Raw genomic sequence first — 21,420 nt, forward strand, 5'->3', positions numbered from 1 at the left:
GTTTTTACTGTACTTATGAAATATTAATTTGAGAAAAATATAATACAGTAGAAGTCCGATAGTCCGGCACGTTCTGGACCGGCTTGGTGCCGGTTTACTGAAAATGCCGGACTATCGGGCGGTACCTCTTACAACGATATAGGTTAAGGCTACAGCGAAAACAGCTGTAACACAGCGTAAAATGTTGATAAGCAGAATCATTAGTTTAATAAATTGAGCTCAAAATTAGGGCAGCACCCAAGTTGCTGAAAGTGTCTCTCCAGTTACATCAAGTCTTCAAATTCTATGCCGAAACTTTAAAGTTTCTGAGCCAACCATCAGAAAAATTGTATTCACTTTGTGCAACATCTAAGTCTTGTCCAAATTTCTTTTGCCTTTTCAGTAACCGCTGGCCTTGTTACCCTGGCTTTCCTTCGGAGCATACTGCACTGAACCATTTATACAACAAGCTGTCTAATTTTTCCAGTCTTGGTTTTTTTAAGGAAGCCAAATTTTCGGTTGTTAACGATTGAGAAGCAAATTTCATTAGTTCATCTTTTTGTTTTTTTATGTCATAAATGGTTGACGAGCCAGTATTAAATTCATTCAACAAAATATTTTTATTCTCACCTTTCTCACCTTTTTCCAGTTGGTTGATGGTCAGAGTTACGTGCTTACATTTCTCTCCTGATTTGGAACTTGAATGTTTCGGTTTTGAGAACATTGTCACTGCTTAAATACCAAGAAAACTTCAACAGGGCACTTTGATATGTATGTTCACTATACTAGTGCACTATTGTAATACGGATCCTACATCGCAAGAAAAAATACTGTAGCGAAAAGTTCTCGCAATCAAAACAATGAACTGAACCTGTGTGTGATGACAGCCAACAATGCCGATTGTGTCTAACAATAGCAGGCGCGTAGTGGACACTTCCGGGTGGTTTTGAACCGCGCTGTGCACTTTAACTGTCACAAACTTAAGAAAAAACATTTTAAAATCCTGGAATGATGCCGGACCATCGGGTGTTCCGGACTATTGGATGCTGGACTAATGGAATTCTACTGTATTATGTTAACAGCAACAACAATGTCCGGCTCCATGGCTAAATGGTTAGCATACTGGCCTTTGGTTCGAGGGGTCTCACGTTCGATTTCCAGCATTTTTGAAATGTAACACAGAACAGGCTATGCTATTGGTCATAAGGGTTCTGATCAGTGCTGAGCATTGATATGTGCAAGGGAAGGGCAATCACAATGAAAACAAAGGAAAATAGGAAACTGAAGTACAGCAGAAGTATCAAGCATAAACTAAGAAAAATCACATATCACAAATTAAGAACATAAACAACTTACCTTAATTGAAAACCCTTAAAAAAAAAATTGCCCCTTGAGAATCTATGCTGGAAATAAACTTAACCCATAACACCTTTAGCAGGGGTGTAAAATGATCGTAAAACTTGGGAAGATACCCTCAGCGTACTTTAATCTGAAAGCCATAAATACAAACAATTCTTAAGTTTAAAAATGAATTGAATAAATAATTGAATTGAATTTTTAACATATTTAAAAATAATGAATAGATATAAGGAAATAATATAATAAAATGGATTTTCTTTAAAAGTAAATAAAATAGGGATCAGTTAATTGAAATAATAGATCAATTAATAAATAGAAACAATAAGAAATTTTCAGTTGGCGGTTGCTAGAAAAGGTCTCCTAAAGGGTTGTGAAACTTGAGTTATAATTAAAGGAGTTGCAAATTCACTGAATAATGAAAGCACATTTTCAAAGAAAAATTAAAACGAGAGCAGCCATACCCAAAAATTAACGCCTTCCAAAAGGGAAATAAGATAAGCTTTTACAATAGTTAGAAAGACAAAGGAGGTTAAAAATCCAAACCAGAACAAAACAGAAGGTAATAGAAAACATAAAAAGAGGGGATATTAAATTAAAGTTACAGTTTTACAATTTTGAGTAACAACACAGCATTAAATCTTGATGCTTCAAGAGTTGATAATAATCATAGTAACATCAGAATGTTAAAATACTATTTTAAGTAAAAATTTTCATAATTTTTTCAAGATATAATTTAGTAGTGTAGGTACAATGCATAAGTAAAAATTCACAAGTCAGCTAAAGGTAATATTACTATCTTTGCCAAAGGTACATATAACACATGTTTTGATATGATTAATTAGAAATCATAGTTAAATCTGCTATGGTAATGGAGTAAACCATGCAGCCACTGTCTCCACGTCAAGTGTTGGGCGGCGGTAAATAGCCTGATCCACTATAAGGACTAATGGCTGCAGGCGGAGGAGTCCTTATAGAAGGGAAATGGGTCCTGGGTGGAGGAAATTCCACTGAAACCCCATATCAACTGTAGCGTTTGTACTCCAGAGGAGTGGCTAGAAAAGGCGTCAGTTCTCCATTTTAGGAGCAGCCTACAAGTTTCGGCTGGCAGTAGCTCTAAAATGCCTTTGGGAGTGGCAAACTCATCGTAATAAAAGCCTTTATGATGACAATGCTGAAGTCTCGGAAAATGCTAGGGCGTCCCCCACAAGCAACATGCAAAATGCTAGGGCGTTCCCCACAAGCGACGTGCAGTTCTTGTGATGCTGAGAGAAATGAGAGACCAGCAACTAAATACATCAAAATAGCGACCATCAATGTAGTGACACAATCAGGGAAAGAGGAAAGAAATTGTAGATTTTATGGTTGACAAGGATATAGCATTGCTGCTGGGAATCAATGAGACCAGATGGAAAGAAAAAGGTGAGAGGAATCTAAAGAAAGGATACTCCTTATACTGTAGTGGAGAAAGAGAAGCCATAAATAGTGTAGGTCTCATAATTAGAAAAGACCTAAAGGATAGTTAGGATTGGTGGAAAACATAAGTGACAGGTTGATTAAGGCCAGGTTGAGACTTGAAACTGGCATTATAGATATAATTCAAGGGTATACTCTGCAAACAGGAAATACAGATACAGATGTAGAGGAATACATGAATATCTGGAAGGCCATGTACAGGACAAACAAGTTGTGATCATAGGGGACATGAATGTCCAAGTAGGTCAGGGAAGAAAAGGAGATGAAGAGGTTATAGGGCCATTTGGATATGGGAAGAGAAACAGGACTGGAGATATTTTTGTAGACTTTTGTAGAAGAAATGAGCTGATCATTGGTAACACATAGTTTTGAAAGAAAAACAGTCAGAAGATAACAAGATATAGCTGGGATAACAAAATGGTAACTCTGATAGGTTACATTTTGGTCGAGAAAGGTAACAGGAAAATGTTGGCGTAACAGTCCTCTCAAGTGAATCTTTGGAGATCACAGAGTTATGATTGCTAAGTTAAAGATGGGAAAGATACAAAAGATGACTGAGATTAGACAGAGAAAGCAAATGGTGTTGAAATTGCAGAAGGAAATAAATGAAGAGTTTCAGGCACACATTAAAACAAGTATGCCTAAGGAAGACATCGGTAGAGTCGAAGAAGAATGGGCGTACTTTAAAACAGCCATGGTGGAGTCTGCAGAAAAGACCTTTGGAAGAGTATCAGGAAGGAAGAAAGATCAAGAAATGCCCTGGTGGAATGACAGGGTAAAAGATATAGTTAAACGGAAGAAACAAGCTTGGAAAAAAAAAAAGCTGAGAAACAGAACAGAATGCAAAAAGAATACAGGCACTGCAAGAAGGAGTGCTCCAAGGTGGTTCAAGAAGAGAAAAAGAAATGCTGGCAAGAATTTACTGAATCTTTGCTAGAAGATACAACCAGAAGCAAAAAGATCTTATTCCAGTGGGTAAAAGAGAAGAAAAACCCAGGTGAAGGTGTTAACTTCATTAGAAATGAACAGGAGGAAGTGATGACACAGAAGCAGGATATATTGCAGAGGTGGGGAAAATACTTTCAACAGCTTTACAATGTGCAAAATACCTTGGTACATGGAGAAATTGAAGAATCAGATATACTGCAGATGGAAGATAAGGAAAATGAGGTGTTCATGGCAGAGATTGAGTAGGCCACTAAAATGATGAAATGAGGCAAGGCAGCTGGAATTGACAAGGTCACCATAGAAATTATAATAGCAGCAGGAGCAATTGATCTACAGTGGTTGTATAGACTCTTCAGAGTGATATGGAGAGAAAAGACTGTTCCAAAAGAGTGGACGAAAGGGGTCATTATACCAATTTTCAAGAAAGGAGACAGGAAGCAATGTGAAAATTACAGAGGAGTGACACTGATACCTCACATAGCTAAGATCCTTGAAAGAATCTTGGATAAATGAATAAGAGACAGAGTAGAGGGAAAATTGGCAGAACACCAAAATGGTTTCAGAAGAGGCAGGTCCACATTTGACCCAATATTTACATTGCATCAAATGATGGAAAAGTATTGGGAATATGGATAGGACATGGTAGTAACATTTCTAGATATTGAAAAGTCATATGACATTGCCCCAAGGAATTTGGTATGGAAAACATCGACAGAGGCACAGATTGGGAATGAAACATTGCATATGATAATAACATTGTATTAAAATTGCAAAAGCTATGTTAGAACCAAAGTGGGTCAAACTGAATGGTTCAGAGTTGAGACGGGCTTAAGACAGGGAAGTGTATTGTCTCCCTTACTCTTTATCATCATGCTTAGAATTCTACATAATGTCAAGGAGAAGATGATGGGCGAGCAAGTAGAGTCTGTGCTCTTTGCTGATGACATTGTAGTTTGGGGAGATAATGAAGAGGAAGTACAGACACAAGTTGATTTATGGAATGAGAGGATAAGAAATTTTGGAATGAAGATCAGTGCTGCAAAAAGCAAGACTTTGATCATGACGAGAGGTAACAGAAAATCCAGAGAAGTGATAAGAATAGGAAATTAACTTCTTGAAGAAGTGAAAATTTTTAAATAATTGGGCAGCATGATGTCACAAGATGGAAATTTGGATGGAGAGATTATTGATTTAAGAATACAGCAGTCCGCAAGTTTCTACCAGTGTGTGAGAGACATTGTATGGAACAAAGATGTGCCAGTGAGTTGCAAGAATGTTTTATACTCATCCTATTATAAACCTATACTGTCCTATGCTTTAGCAGCTTGGACGTTGACTAAGCGGAACCAAAGTAAGATACAATCAGCTGAAATGAGGTTCTTGAGGAGCGTATAGGGAAAACAAGACGAGATAGAATATGAAATGAGGAAATAAGGAGAAGCATGAGAGTGTGTAAACTTCAAGAAGAGATTGATGTAGTGAAACTGAAATGGTTTGGACACATAATGAGAATGCCAGGGGAGAGAATACCAAAGAGAACATTCATGGATACAGAGACTGCAAAGAGGCCTAGGGGACGGCCTAGAATGAGATGGAGGAGCTCTGTTGTGGACTGTATTGTAAATAGAGGAGTCGATAGCATTAAAGTACTAGAAGAGGAGTGGTGTAAAGATCGTGTAAAGTGGAGGGCTTTGGTACACTACCCTACCCAGACAGAATATGGAAAAGGGAATGGATGATGAAGAAAATGAAGAAGAGTAACAATTTGGGTAAAATTAAAATTGGGAGTCTGGAAATAAATAATGTACCATATAAAATTAGAAACACATGTCATTGTTATGATTAATTAGAAATCATAGTAACAATTTGGGTAAAATTATAATTGGTAGTCTGGAAATAAATAATGTACCATAAAATTAAGTTATCCAAATATTAGGATTATTTTAACCATGCATAAGTATAGTACATTTTAGTAAGACATCATGTTGGCGTTGCTATTGCCACTGCTGACCACATTTTTGTACACTAACCAAAACAAGGTCATATTCTTGAAAAAAAATTGCTGGAAATTCACCAGATGAAGGTATTCCACCTTCAAAACCTAAAATTTGTACATTTACATACTTCATAGGTATTCAGAGAAGAGGTATGTATTACTCACGTGGTTGGGCACATGAGAGGTCCTCTGCTGGGCCAAGTGGCTAAAATGGTTGAGGTGCTGGCCTTCTGACCCCAACTTGGCAGGTTCAATCCTGGCTCAGTCCAGTGGTATTCGATGGTGCTCAAATACGTCAGCCTCATGTCGGTAGGTTTACTGACACGCAAAAGAACTCCTGTGGGACTAAATTCTGGCACCCCATCATCTCCGAAAACTGTTAAATTAGTTAGTGTGATGGAAAGCAAATAACATTATTATTATTATTATTATTATTATTATTATTATTATTATTATTATTATTGGAGCCTCCATGGCTCAGACGGCAGCGCGTCGGCCTCTCACCGCTGGATACCGTGGTTCAAATCCTGGTCACTCCATGTGAGATTTGTGCTGGACAAAGCGGAGGCGGGACAGGTTTTTCTCCGGGTACTCCGGTTTTCCCTGTCATCTTTCATTCCAGCAACACTCTCCATTCTCATTTCATAGCATCTATCATTCATTAATACATCACTTTGGGAGTGGCGATCCCATCGTACTAACAGCCTATGTCTGCTTCATTCATTACATCCCTGACCCGGTCAATGACTGGAAAACAGGTTGTAGGTTTTCATTTTCATTATTATTATTATTATTATTATTATTATTATTATTATTATTATTATTATTATTATTATTGAAGTTTTACTCCATTTCACTTCCAGAAACTGATAATCATTATGATTTTTTTTTTTTTTTTAAATCCATGACTTCACTTGGGATCAAAACATCCAGTCTGAGATGGACCAGGGTCCATCTTGTCTGAATTGTGAGAAAGCATGATGTAAGGCATGCTACCAGTTTGACTCTCAGTAACTGACTAGACGAGGTAACAGTAGCACCGCTTGTTAGGTCCCTCAGTTTATGTGCACACTACCGAACTCACAATACAGGTTAGTGCCACTAGGTAGCGTGAACATGTTTTTTTTTTAAGCTAACAGTCGCCATAGAAGTAACACCTCAGTTTTTCCATCGCTGAAGGCTGTGAATAATCATAATTACATGTCTGTAATACATACGTACCTTACCAGTAAAAGACAGCCTGTACTAACTTGTTATTTAAAAGAGCATGGATGAAAGTTTTCAAGGCGTTTCGTATGCAAAAATAGCTAGGGCTTGGTAGAGGAGGATAGGTTCTATCTACAATAAGTGAAGATGTATTTTGAATGTTCAATTTATTAAAAAATATTGGCAAGTTGAAATTCATATCACGGTGCAGTGAACTGCCATCTCCCGAATTGTCTTCCTGAATGGTTCTCAAGGCAGACTCGTACTCCCGGGTCCTCTCGTCACCATATAATTGGACTCGTGCTACAGGATCCTATCATCACCATGGAATTGGACTCATACTCCCAAGTCCACTAGTCGCCATGGACTCGAACCCATACCTCGTACCTGAAGGTCTCTAATTTCTCAAAGGTCTGCGGTGATCTTGATGCAGCGTAATCACTCGTAATTTAACTTTATAAGAGTGTCCACAGTTGTACAGTCCTCCGACACATTCAGAATCCGTTGACACCAAAAACTGACTTTAATTGTTGTAGGCACACAACATGTAGTTTGAAGGTGCCAAAAACTTCACTTGACACTTGCAGATGGAAATTATTGAATGTCACTTCAAAAGTTGAAAATGTGGATAGCATTGATTTAAGAAACGAAATGATGGAACACAATTCATAGTTATTTACCACTGAAAACGATGAATCTAAATACCGTTCACTTGTAGTGCACTGTCTGTGGTTACTTGCCACAAAGAATAATAATATTGTCGCACTTGACACAAAAATGGCTATTTAAGAGTTTATCCATAAGACACTGCTAATAGCAATGAAATAAATAATAACTTGTCAGTCACTCTTAGCACAGTGAGTCTCGTAAAATAATAAAGTCACTGAAGAATATTTAGAAGTAATTATGTACAAGTATGAGCAGAAATCACATCGAATTCAGTTAAGACTAACACTATAATGGATTATCAGTTTACGTTGCTCACTTTCAGCAGTGCGGTTGGCACAGTTTATCGTACTAAAAATTTATCACCAGTTAAGGAGCACTTAACTGTTGAATTGCAAGAAATAGGCCAACACATGTGTTATCATGATGAAATATTTTAAACACCTTTAAAATATCATAGTTACTGAAATAATGTTTTTAATTCTTGTGTAGCTATGGAATAAGTTAAACACTTCACTTGGGTTTTGACCGAAGAAATACTAAGTTCTGCAGTTGAAGAATTATCCTGAGTTTGGTTCTCGGCGTTAGAACTTACACGTCGCGCTTGATAATCACTATGTTGTCACTCGACTCTACTGTTGACGGAGAGAATAACAGAGAATCTGGCCATGTAGAGCCCTTGTCGAAGAATGCTTGTCTATTGCTGTGTAGCCCTGCCTTTTATAATGTCAAGGCCTACACGTAATAAGATAGCATGATTATTTGAAAGTGGATTTACTCAAAAATCCCTTGATGGATTTTCTTGAGATTTGATAATGGAGACGCTCTTGAAATTGGCTACAGAATGGCGTATGTCCCAAGATGATACGACTGTTATTAAAGAAGTTTTCTAAATCTCTAAATCCAAAGTTTTCGAATGCCTGACTCATTGTTCCAGGTGTATCCATTCCTTGTCACGAGGCAAGTTGATGAGTTGGGCAGGTTAGTGTACGTCGCTCCTGCATCTACGTCACTCACAGCTGTTTTGCTCACACGCTTGCTCGTCCTGGTAGATGTAGATACATTCAGCTTGGAGTTCTCAGCGCGCCTGATAATTATATTGCAAGTAGTCCACTTCATGACCGTATCGATGAGTATAATCAACAAGAATAATTAAAGAACCACCTAATCGATACTTTATTTTTTGCGTTGGGCAAAATAAAATAAACATTATCACTCACAGAACATGTTTCGACCACTTAGTGGTCATCATCAGCTGTATAAGGAAACTTAGATGAAAAATATTGGACAGTATTTAATTTCAGGGGTGGTCCTAAAATATATTTGACTTGTATTAGTATTGTGTATAATCTCTCCCCTTGCTGTCCGTTTTCATAATGTCCGAAGACTTTGCGATGCATGCACGTGTTATTAAAAAATTTCCTCTTTAGAATCCTCCGGATTTATCTTTTTGAAAATTGGCAGTTATGATATTTCCATCCTCCCAGCGTGGTCAGACCATGTCAGTCTACTGGTCTCTATTCTCTTTTGCAATTTCTCTATTCCCAGCCTGTCCTGTACCTCTCTATATTCCTTATATGGCCCTACATGTCTTACTCAGCATGCTTCTATGGTACTTCATTTCCTCTCCATGGACCCTGTCATCCTCTCTGAATGTTGCAGTCCGTTTCTTCTCCATAGATCGGAATAGGGACTAAATAGGTTTTGTATAACACTTCTAAAATGGCTGTGATAGGCTAAATATTGAGTATCACAATGGAAGAGAACTGTCCTAATGTATATGGTTGGAAAAATAAAGTTACAAATTTTGAATTAAATTTGATGATAAACACATTGAATTGTACAAAATTTGTAATTTTGTGCTTAAAATTTACATATTGCACTTATGAGGCTAGTGTCATAATTGTCAGATACGAGATTGTGTTGTTAGTTCATTTTAAGCTATTTTACTAGATATTTTATTAAGTGGTCTTCACAGAACGATCCAGAGGCTTTGTGTAGACACACATGAAATCATAAAGTAATATTTCAAATTAATTGCAGTTAAGAGGTCTCTATTCTTGAGCTATGGTATGCAGAATAAAAATAAAAATTACTTAGATACTTGTCTTAGAGTTTATTAGGGAAAACAATTGCATGCCACCTTGTAAAAATTTACAGATTTATCACAATTACAGTCTAATAAAGGAATACTAATATTTCTAGTTTTATGAATAGTTTCTCATAACTTGAGTTTGTTGGGTATGACTGACTTCCTCTGAAAGAATAATTTGCATTATTTTGTAATTATCTTTTCAAAATATTGTGAAATTTTCAGTAGAAGCAAGCCAGTAAAATTGTCTGTGTTTTTTGTAAATTCTAGGACAAATTTTGCACGACACAGCGACTACCTTATGAAAGTGAAGAGGAAAAATAGTTTACAGTATTCCTTTCTTTCAGTTTAGATGTTAAGACGATTGAGGAATCAGATCGTTCTGGGACGGATCCAGAGGATGACTCCCAATCACTGGCAGATATTCAGAATGTTGGAGATTATCGAGCCATCTTCCAACCCAATCGCAGCCGTGAGTAATTTTACCATATATAGTAATGTAGTTCACTTGAATAAGTCAAAAACTAGTGAGAGACTTCTTTCGTTGCATACTGATACACGTTTACTTCCAAAATTTTTTCCTTTTGGTAGTCCATCAGTCGTAGAGGCAATGAGTTATATTCATAGTTTTCCTGTAACTCACTTCCATTGCCTGGCTAGGTAAAGGATATCTAGTCATTTCATAGTCATTCTCTGATGTACTCATGATTAACATTATGCAGCCAGATATTTCTTGCCTTGCTGTGAATGGATCAACTCAAAAGAATGACATAATCGAGCACTCGACTAATACAAGGCAAGGTGTAATTGTGGATCCCACAATAAGATTTGAGTTGGGAAATGAGCAGGATACAGGGGTACAGCTAGAAAAGAATATTTATGAACTCACAGTAAATTTCTTCAAAGGTAACTATCACTTAGTCGATAGAGTTTTATGGTCTTTTACTGGGAGCTCGAGGTGCCCTACCAGGGTCTTTTAAAGCTTTAGCTAGAGATTCAGCTACCATCCTGTCTTAGAGATGAGATTCTAGTAATGGTGCTGAAGAAATCCTACCAAATCTTAAATCACTATCTCAGTCCATTTTTATTTATTTAGCGTATGGCTAGAGATACAGAGTCTATTGTTGTAAGATCTACACTATGTACTGTAACTGTAAAAGTTTGTTTCGATGGCTAGCTGAACACAAGACTCGGCCCACGGATGACCGGTTCTTATCTGAATTGTTACTGAGGAGAGGGAAGTAAGATAAGTATAATGGAACACTAATTATTTTAAAAAGTTTATTCATGAAATAAAGTCAGATTTTAACATCACCTGAGCACAGCAGTTACAATGAGTACTTCTCCTTGGGGTGAACTGGTCCTGATACATTGCGGGGTCGCAATGTTTGCACATGGTGCCACCATCTTCCGAGCGGGTCTGGAAAATATCTGGAAGGTAATACCAATATAATGGTCCATTATTGGACATTATAAATTTTCCAGCTAACTCATTCTTGGTTGCCTGTGTTTCACCCTCGTGTGCTAAGTTGGGACTTAGCCCACCTCCCAAGAGGCAAGGCTAGTGCATACCATGGAGGCCACTGCATAGGCTACTTGAAGCCACCAGCAGTGCCAATGCACTATGAGAGCTATGTCTCATTTCCAAAAATTGATGCCTGCCTGGCCATCAGATGATATTGATGTTGACTCCCATAGGGAACTTAAAATATTTGTCCTGAATGAGTAAATTTATAATATCAATATAATGGTCCGTTATTGGACATTGTAAATTTGCCAGCTAAGCATTTCACCCTCGTGTGCTAAGTTGGTCTCGTCAGTTGGGACTTCGCACACCTCCCAAGACGCAAGGCTAGTGCATACCGTGGAGGCCACTGCATAAGCTACTTGAAGCCACCAGGAGTGCCACTGGCCTTGCGTCTTGGGAGGTGTGCTAAGTCCCAACTGACGAGACCAACTTAGCACACGAGGGCAAAATGCAGGCAACCAAGAATGAGTTACCTGGAAAATTTATAATGTCCAATAACGGACCATTTTATTGGTATTATAAATTTACTCATTCAGGACAAATATTTTAAGTTCCCTATGGGAGTCAACATCAATATCATCTGATGGCCAGGCAGGCATCAATTTTTGGAAATGAGACATAGCTCTCATAGTGCATTGGCACTGCTGGTGGCCCAACTGACAAGCCCAACTTAGCACACGAGGGTGAAACGCAGGCAACCAAGAATGAGTTAGCTGGAAAATTTATAATGTCCAATAACGGACCATTATATTGGAATTATAAATTTACTCATTCAGGACAAATATTTTAAGTTCCCTATGGGAGTCAACATCAGTATTATCTGGAAGGTCTCGAATATCTCGGAGGTCTGGATGGTCTAGGAGCACTCGTTGTCTTAGTTGTAATGTGGCACTGGGGTATGAAATGGATTCAAAGTAATTGGTCTGCACAAATGAGATTGTAGTTAGTAGCGATCTTTAACAAGTCACAAGCTGCACTGAATTGCCTTCACGGTGGGATTTCACTAATTAGTTAAACGAACACAGTCATTGCTGATGGATTAATGTGAACTCAAAATTAAACTCGTGATGTATTAATCACGTAAAACAAAAGTCGCCTTATTAAAGTTAAGTGTTAGAATATTGTTCAAATAACGATGTAGGAAACAAGGTATCCCGTTTTAATACTTCACACGACATCAAATGAAAAAAAAAAAAAAATTTCCATGAATTTAGTCCCATTCACTATCAAAATGTAAAAAAAAAACCCCTGACCTTCCTGGAACCGTCCTGGGTTCGACACAAGTCTTATCGTGATATTTATGGAATGTTAAATGCACTAGATTGTTTAAGTACTGTATTGAGTTTATGCTCATTTAAGAATCTGGACACTTGTAAAAGAGAATCAAAGTTCGACAACACTGTTAAATATGATTAATTATATCAGTCGTTCGTAACATCGACGTACAGTTTGAAAAATGTCCCAACACCTTTGATAGAACAACTATGCACTATGATGCTTCACTACCGTAAATTCAGTAACCTGAACAGTCTGAAAATATTGGATTATGTTCCACTACTAGTACAATTTGTCAAAATTGAACATAAAATCATGGACAGTTTTGACGTTTCACTGATGATCATGTTTCAACACTTTCAGTATTCACTGTAAAGTTAATCACTTTCATTCAAATACGAACATCAAATTATATTAACGTAATATCATATTGGTGAAAAATGTAAGTTTCTGTCACACTGTTCTCGTAAATGATAACACTCCTCAACTGTTCACATTTTCTTTAAGACACAGTTTCTGTCACCATACACACGGCACTGAAAATATTCTAAGTCTTGTAGTGCGTCATAATACGCGGACTTAAAACTTTTGCAGAGAGTCGAACTGACGCCTTACATTGTGACCGTAGAATATCCAACAGCTGACCGTGCGATCTCGGCTGTGGTACAAGGTGAACTGGCTTGACAAGCGAAATGCCTTCCTATTTATTCAGTATCCTCAAGAAATTGTAATGGCTAGTATCGTCCGTAAATTTCAACAGATCTCCTTGAAACTTGGGAATCATGATTATAAAAAATTAGGCTACACGGTGATGTAGCTCATTTCTTCATATCTTAATCCATTTAGAATAAATTAATGATGGAAGAGAATCGAACATTCTGTCGCCTGACATAATACAACCTTGACCAAGTTCTCCAGTTCTGACGTCTCACTTCCCCGCTGCTTACAGCTAACATGCTCGCAGGGTAAGCGTGCTCGGCGGGTAACATAACTCCACATACATCAGGGACTTTAACTTAGAACCGTGTTACGGGTATAATACGTACGTCCAAATTGTTTGTATAGTTTATAGCCTCTGGAGTCACAAAAGCAAAGTCACTAGCACTGCCATTGTATTTTCTAGTTCTGCATTCTTTGATGATGTGCTTTACTGTCTGTTGTGTAGCGCCACAGTTACACTGAGGCGTTGGAATTCTGTTCCACTTGTAGTGGAAGACTGCACAGTTCCCATGGTTTGTTCGGATCCTGTTCAGTGCGGACCATAGTCTACGAGGGAGGTTGAAACCAGGTGGTGGCGTCTTCTTCACAGAAGGCATTGACGGGCAGTATTTGTCGTTGAGTCTCTTCTGCCTTTCAGTGGAAGTTTGGTAGTTGATGCTCCAAAAGTTCATGGCATCTCTAGTTGGTGGTTTTCTCGAACGCAGACGATTAATATTCGCATCGCTGATGTCATTATGTATCGGGAGTTCTGGGTTATTCACTATTTTACTGAATTCTCTTAGGAGAGCATCTTTACATCTGAGATCTGGAGGAGAGATATGACTTAACACTGGTAGCCACTGCGTGGGAATAGATTTTAATTGTGCCAGTGATGAGATGCATTGTAGTGTTCAGCTGGATATCTATGATGTTTTTGTGGACACTATTTAGCCAAACAGCAGCGCAGTATTCAGCAGTCGAGTAGACCAACCCTAAAGCTGAACATCTCAGAGTTGCAGCTGTAGATCCCCAAGTTATTCCACACAGCTTATGAATTATATTGTTGCAAGTTCTTACTTTGGCAGAGATGTTCAGGAGATGTTTATAAGACAGTGTTCTATCCAGTGTGACTCCTAGATATTTAGGGTACCTATTATGTCTCAATTTCTGGTTGTCTATGTACACATTTAACTCCGTGTTAGCCATTTTATTGTTTAATTGGAAGCAACAAACTTCAGTTTTGCTGATGTTTGGATGTTTGGTTGGAGTCCAAATATTTGAGTACGATTTGCTACAGCTGGTATAAAATTTCTGTTAATGAGTATACTGAGTCCTATGGAGACAGTAAGCAGTTTTACGTTCTTGTCTAGTTTACCCTACGTATGAAGTTCAGACATACAGTTACCAACAACAACATAAAACTAAATAGTACTTGTAATCTTTATTTATGTTTATTTATGATTACATCCAAACATAACTGCAAACAACAACTGTTGATTTATTATTATTTTAAAGTAGCCTCTCCTCCAAACCTAGAGCTAAAATGGGTGCAGTCTAAACATAAGAAGTGCCATAATCGAAATGTAAAAGGAAACATTAAGGCAATGCATCTGTGAAAATCCTAAAATCTACAGTTTTCATCCTATCACCTTAGAATTTTGATCATTTAATGTCAGTATCAGCATGATACAACATACAAAGTTTCAAGTGTCTATCAATAACAGTTTTTGAGATATTCATAAATTTATCAATATTTTTAACGCTTTTTGATGTATTTATAAAATGCTCCTCATGCCAAACGGCTAAACAGATCTGGCTTAAAATTTAATCTTTGTTTTAAAAGACCAATATAAAAGAAGTGATATGTGGGTTTTGACAAATTTTAATTACACTGAAAGGAAAAATTATTTCCCATAGGCTTAACTTTTAAAATATATTTTATGACGATCGTGTTGAGAAGAAACTAGATTGCAACTGAACTATTGCATGTATTTTAAAATTTGCACATCAGTTTGTTATTATGTTGTATCTGAAACTATCCTAAAAGTTTCAAGTAGATTGATTGAAAACTGTGGCATGAGGAGCACTTTGATTCTTGAAAAGTGCTGGAAAATAAATTCTGAGGAAAAAGAGATTGAAAATTTAGAGATGAACAATTGTCCAGTACCCGAATCTAGTTGACTTAAAACTCCCCAGCACCATATGTTGGACCCTCTGCTGCCTTCTTCCTGGCCTCACTAGCAGTTTAGAGGGTTTTAGTTTCCTTCGGGCTGTTTTGAACCCTTGTCGCCCAGACACTCCACTGGGGTCAATTCTACGCTTTCCCTCATTACACTAATTTTCTGTCCTGAGCTGCTAACTTTAACACCCCTAACACTAGCTTCTAGTTTCTCACTTGCTTAACAACCCATGTTGAATTCAGCAATTGCTGATGTTACAGCAATCTCCAGTTCTTTACTTGATACAAACACTTCCTTCAGACACTTAGCCCAAATTACACTATGCATTCCCCAGGCACAATATTTGGTGTGGGGATTTTAACTTCCCCTACTTGATCTTGCAAACTAGTACTTATGTTCTTATTCCTGTTATAAATGGCATTTTTCACTTTATCCAGCACTTTACTAGGACGTTTCTTCTGGCGACGACAAGTCTCAATTCTTCTTCCGATTATGTACACTGATAATTACACAACCTCAAATCCCAACCTCAAAAATAAGCTGCTTGCATTAAGTAGATCCTGTTATTGTTTATGCATTATTTATAACACACTTATTACAAATATAACATTTAAGAAATTACAGAAAAGCAGAGTAGGCCTAAAACACGAATGATAAACTCAAAACGTGAGATAACTCTTCGTTTACTTTCATTCAACACATGGACAAGCTCCATCACTGAAATAAGCGCCAATTCTACTTAATATATCAATAGTCCGTCAGAATGGCCAACATAAAGACCCACAGGAACAAAATTTCTTACATTCAACCCGCGCGCTCAATTCAAAATCTTCGAAAAACAAAACGAAAGATACTCATGAGAATAGTATCGATGGGCGGCAACGCCCACTTGCGCCGGGTCATTTAAATGGCCGCTAAGGACTTTAAATGGCTGATATTTAAATAAAACAAAGCTCAAAAAGAAAGTACAAGGTATAAACATTATAAGAACGTAAAAAACTAAAAATGTATTTTTTTCACAATTTTCACCGAATTTCATCGATACATTGCCTTAATTTGCCTTTTAATTCAACCAAAATTTTTGAAAAACAAAAATACCCCAACCACTGGGGTGACTTCACGGACACCTTTCTTTACAAAGACTTTGGCATCCTATTTCATTCATTTTTCGGCAGTCCTTATATTTATTGCATATGTAGCTAGCTGAAGAAAATAAAATAATAAAAATGAGGTTGGTGTAAGGACTGTGGGTGGGTGGGTGTGTGTGTGTGTGTGTGTGTGTGTGTGGGAACTGTGGAGGATGAGAGAAGAGATAGCGAGGTTGAGGGAGATAATTAGACTTGTAATGGAAGACAGGAATGAAGATAGGTCTCTCTCAATCAATGTAAAGGGAAGGGATCGAAAGAGATGTTATGGAAGACAGGTGGGCTAATGTCTTAAGGTCAACGACAACTAAGGTAAAGGGTTTTCCTCAGGAAGTAGGCCCAGGAGAGGAGTGAGGAATCGGTATGAGTCACTGCAGGTAGGTCAGCAGAGGGAAGCAGGAGATCAGGGAAGTGTTACAGAGGTGAAGCGGGCCAAGAGGAAAGGGACCAACAGGAAAGGGAAACGTACAGCACAGGATAGGAAGAGGGAGATGGAACAGAATAGTGAGAGGGAGAAAAGGGAAAAGGGAGTAGGAAGTGAGTTCTGCGAGCGTCGGAGAAATAAAGGGAAACCATGAGTGAAGGGGATCTCATGAGGCTGGGGTTGAGGCTCTCACCATGGGTGATTCAGTTGTCAGGAATGTGGGGAAAGTATGTGGAGGAAAGAGAACCAGGGTAGAGTGTTATCTAGGAATCAAATTAAAGCAGATGTTGAGGAAAATAGAAGGGAGGGAGGAGGCTAAGGAGAAGGTGATGATTTTCCATGATGGTACCAACAACGTAAGGCAAGCAGGAATGGGTACTAACATAGTTGGAGATGTTCGGGATCTGGTTGCAGCAGCACGGAAGAAGTTTTAAGGAACCAAATATGGTTATCAGTGGGATACTGTGTACGAATGTGAATGGAGGGAAATTGAAGATATAAATGAGAATGTGGAATGGGTATGTGGGAAATTGGGAGTGAGATTTGTAGATCCTAATGGGTGGGTAAGTGGTAAGGATCTACGTTTAGATGGCCTTCACTTGAACCGCAATGGTACGTATAAGTTAGGAGGTTGATTTGGAAGAGTTATAGGGAGGTACATTCAGGGAAACGGGGTGGACTGGGGATCGGTGATGACAGTATAGGACACATGCGTTTGAGTAAGGATGACATAAAATTGTTAGTGTTAAACTGTAGAAGTATTGTAAGGAAAGGAGTGGAATTAATTTGATATATATATATTTACCAGATATTATAGTAGGAATTGAATCATGGCTGAGAAGTGATATTATGGATGCAGAAATTTTCTCATGGAACTGAAGTGTTTATTGTAGAGGCAGGTTAGGAACAATTAGTATGGGAGTATTTATACTAGTGGAAAAATAATTTGTAAGCTACGAAAAAGTTAAGTTGAGGAACATGAAATTCTAGGTGTACGGCTCATTTCTAAAGACAATAGGCAACTTGATGATTTTTGGGTCTACAGACCTGGCAAGGCTGGCATGGACGCTGATGCAGAATTATTTGAAAAGATAATCAGCTATCTGGGAAACGATAGAGAGAGGAACGTTATTGTAGCGGGTGATCTGAACTTGCCAAATGTCAACTGGGAAGGGAATGCGCATGACAGAAATCATGATCAACAAATGGTAAATAACTTATTATGGTAAGACAACTGCATCAGAAAGTGATGGAACCAACTAGAGGGAAAAATATTCTAGGTGTGGTGCTGGTAAAACCAGATGAGCTCTATAGGGAAACTGAAGTGATAGATGGTCTATAAGTGATCATGAAACTGTCTTTTGTTATAAAGGAATGTTGTAAAAGTAGGCTTATTAGGCAATACCATATGGCTGATAAGAGGGACATTTTTGAAAAGCAATTATGATCAATGGAAAATTGTAAATAAAAATGGTAACAGGCGATGGGATGGGTTTAAAGCAATTGTTGAGGAGTCTTAAAACAGATATGTACCTTTAAAAGTGGTAAGGAAAGTAAGGACCCTTTATATTATAACAGGAAAATAAAGAGATTAAGAAGGAAGTGCAGATTAGAAAGAAATACTTAGGAATGGTTCGGGAGTAAGGAGAGATTGAAGGAGCTCACTAGGAAATTCAATTCAGTGAAAAAATTAGCTAAGGATAACATGATGGCAAACATAATTGGGACCCACATGAATTTTTGGCAGCAATAGAAGGATATGTATACATACTTTGATGCAAGTGTGTAATGGACTAGTAATACTTGGAAACAATTCTCTAAACCCATGGGTAAATAGTGAAAATGTTGAGCTCGATTGGTAGGTGGTGTTGTTGTTATTATTATTATTATTATTATTATTATTATTATTATTATTATTATTATTATTATTATTATTATTATCTACTTATTTATGTATGACAGATTGTCAGTACAGACTTTATTTGGTATAAATCATGGTCATATCATTTATTATTTGTGTGTTGTATGATCTGTCTTGTGTAACAGAGCATGTGAGGTTGTGTCACGATACTTCTGCTATATGTTTATTAATACTACTTTATTTAATGTAAAAACACGTAATTACCAGTATGTAATTTATTATTACCTGTAAATATGATGTATAAATCCCATATAATTTTGTGCAACACAGGGTAAGAATCTAGAACAACACACCTTTGTCACTCGAGTAGTATTTGTTTGAGACTTGTTCTTACTTAGAAAGCAAATTACTCTAGTGACTCACAAGACCTAACATAAAAGAGAATTTTCTTTCAAGGTATGGTTCACGGTGTGCGTTACTGTAGTCGCATCCTAGTTTGTGAACTATGGGCAACAGCTGAGTGGCCTTATAAGTGGTCCTGAGAGCCAGGATACCAGTTGCTGTGGAATGGAAGTGGGCATCTCAGACATATTTTGAGTCATGGACCTCCTTGTGTTCAGGTAGCTAAGATTATGCAATCAGTGGTGGTCCTTAGCTTGTTAGAGGAGAGATCCTCACTTGGACTATGTGTAAGTAAGGTAGCATCCTGCTTCACAGAATTTCACTGAGCATGCTCAGAACATTTTAAGCAAGCCTTGGACCTATGGGAATAACAGAGTCCCACTCCCATTTCACAGGCGAGGGACTCCTTGGAAACAACTTAGCAAATGAAATGGAATTCGATGGGGAACGATCAATATTAGTGGGGCTTATGAAAGAAAAGAAGTAGAGGGTAAAGGCACCAGATCTGTAATAGACTATATCTTAACCAAGTTCCAAACAATGAACAGTAAGCAGGTTAGGGATGTTGAAGGAGAATGGGTGGTATACAGGGATGCTGTAGTAGAAACATCTGTGGAATGCCTAGGAACAACTGTGTGTAAAGATGGGAAAAAGCAAACATCTTGGTGGAATGATGAAGTGAGAGCAGCTTGTAAATGTAAAAAGAAGACTGATCAGAAATGGCTCCAAACAAGGACTATGAAAGAAACAGAGTGAAACAAATAGTTCTTGAATCCAAAAAGGCGTTATGGGAAGATTTTGGTAATAACTTGGAAAGGCTAGGTCAAGCAGCAGGGAAACCTTTCTGGACAGCAATAAAGAATCTTAGGAAGGGAGGGAGAAAGGAAATTAATAGTGTTTTGGGTAATTCAGTTGAGCTCATAATAGATCCCAGGGAATCACTGAACACAGGGAAGGAATGTTTTGAAAGCCAACGTGAAAGGTAACCTTCCTGGTGATGTCGCGAACAACCAAGCTCATGGAGAGGAGGACGATGATGGTGAAATTATGTTTGATAAAGTGGAAAGGATGGTAAATTAACTCCATTGCCTTAAAGCAAAAGGAACAGATGAAATTAGACCTGAAATGGTGAAAAAGAGTAGGAAGGCAGGAATGAAAGTACTTCATAGAGTACGGTAATAAGATTAGTTTGGAGTGTTAGTAAGATACCTTCTGATTGGACAAAATCAGTAACTGCATCTATATATCTGTGGCTTGGTTCTAAAAGGGCCAATGTCAAAAAAAACCTGTTTTTGAGCTATGAGCATTTGAAGTTTTGCTTATAGTTTTCCAATTATTTTTTTCAACAACTAACTTTAAATAACTTTATACTTTCTTCGTGGAAGTCACCTGATTAAATGTTAATTTTTTCTATCGTATTCTTTAAAAATGATCAGGTCTCTAATCTTTATTGGTAATCTAACATTATTGGCAAGGGCTTATTTAATTAAACGTTAACTGTTCGTTTAGTACTTAACAGAGACATTGGCCCTTTTAACATGTTGCAAGCCAGGATAAAACGTGTTTGTATAAGTTAATATCTCAATTTTGATAAAAAATGACATTGGCCCTTTTAGAACCAAGCCACAGATATAAGCAAGGGAACAGGAAGGATTGCAACAACTATCCAGGTATCTCATTGATCAGTGTACCAGTGTGGTTTCAGATCACAGAGAGGCTGTCAGGATCAGATTTTCAGTATGCGCCAGGTAATTGAAAAATTCTACGAGAGGAATAGTCAGTTATGTTTGTTTCATAGATCTAGAAAAAGCATATGACAGAGTACCTAGGGAAAAGACGTTCACTGTATGGGGGGACTTTGGGATTAATGGTAAATTATTAAAATCAATCAAAGGCACGTATGTTGACAATTGGGCTGCAGTGAGAATTGATGGTAGAATGAGTTCTTGGTTCAAGGTACTTACAGGGGTTAGACAAAGCTGAAATCTCTTACCTTTGTTGCTTATAGTTTGCATGGATCATCTGCTGAAATGTATAAAGTGGCAGGGAGGGATTCAGTTAGATGGAAATGTACACTAGTGTCCAAAAGTTAAGCATAATCACTAAACGAGGCCATACATCCTGATAGGAATGTCAGACGGATTGCTGAACAAAGGAATGTCAGACGGATTGCTGAACAAACGGAAG

The 21,420-nt window shown here is 37.7% G+C and overlaps 1 protein-coding gene across 2 annotated transcripts in view; it reads left to right on the forward strand.

Moving 5' to 3' along the window:
* The window catches only part of LOC136877441 (katanin p80 WD40 repeat-containing subunit B1), a 267,324-nt gene that overhangs the window by 88,835 nt on the left and 157,069 nt on the right, over positions 1-21,420 (forward strand). For both annotated transcript variants that reach the window (XM_067151483.2, XM_067151484.2), the window contains exon 7: positions 10,067-10,191. In XM_067151483.2, coding sequence (XP_067007584.1) covers positions 10,067-10,191 — 125 coding nt within the window. The remainder of the gene's footprint in view (positions 1-10,066; positions 10,192-21,420) is intronic.

Source organism: Anabrus simplex, chromosome 7 (genome assembly GCF_040414725.1).
Source record: "Anabrus simplex isolate iqAnaSimp1 chromosome 7, ASM4041472v1, whole genome shotgun sequence".
Classification (NCBI taxonomy): Eukaryota; Metazoa; Arthropoda; class Insecta; order Orthoptera; family Tettigoniidae; genus Anabrus; species Anabrus simplex.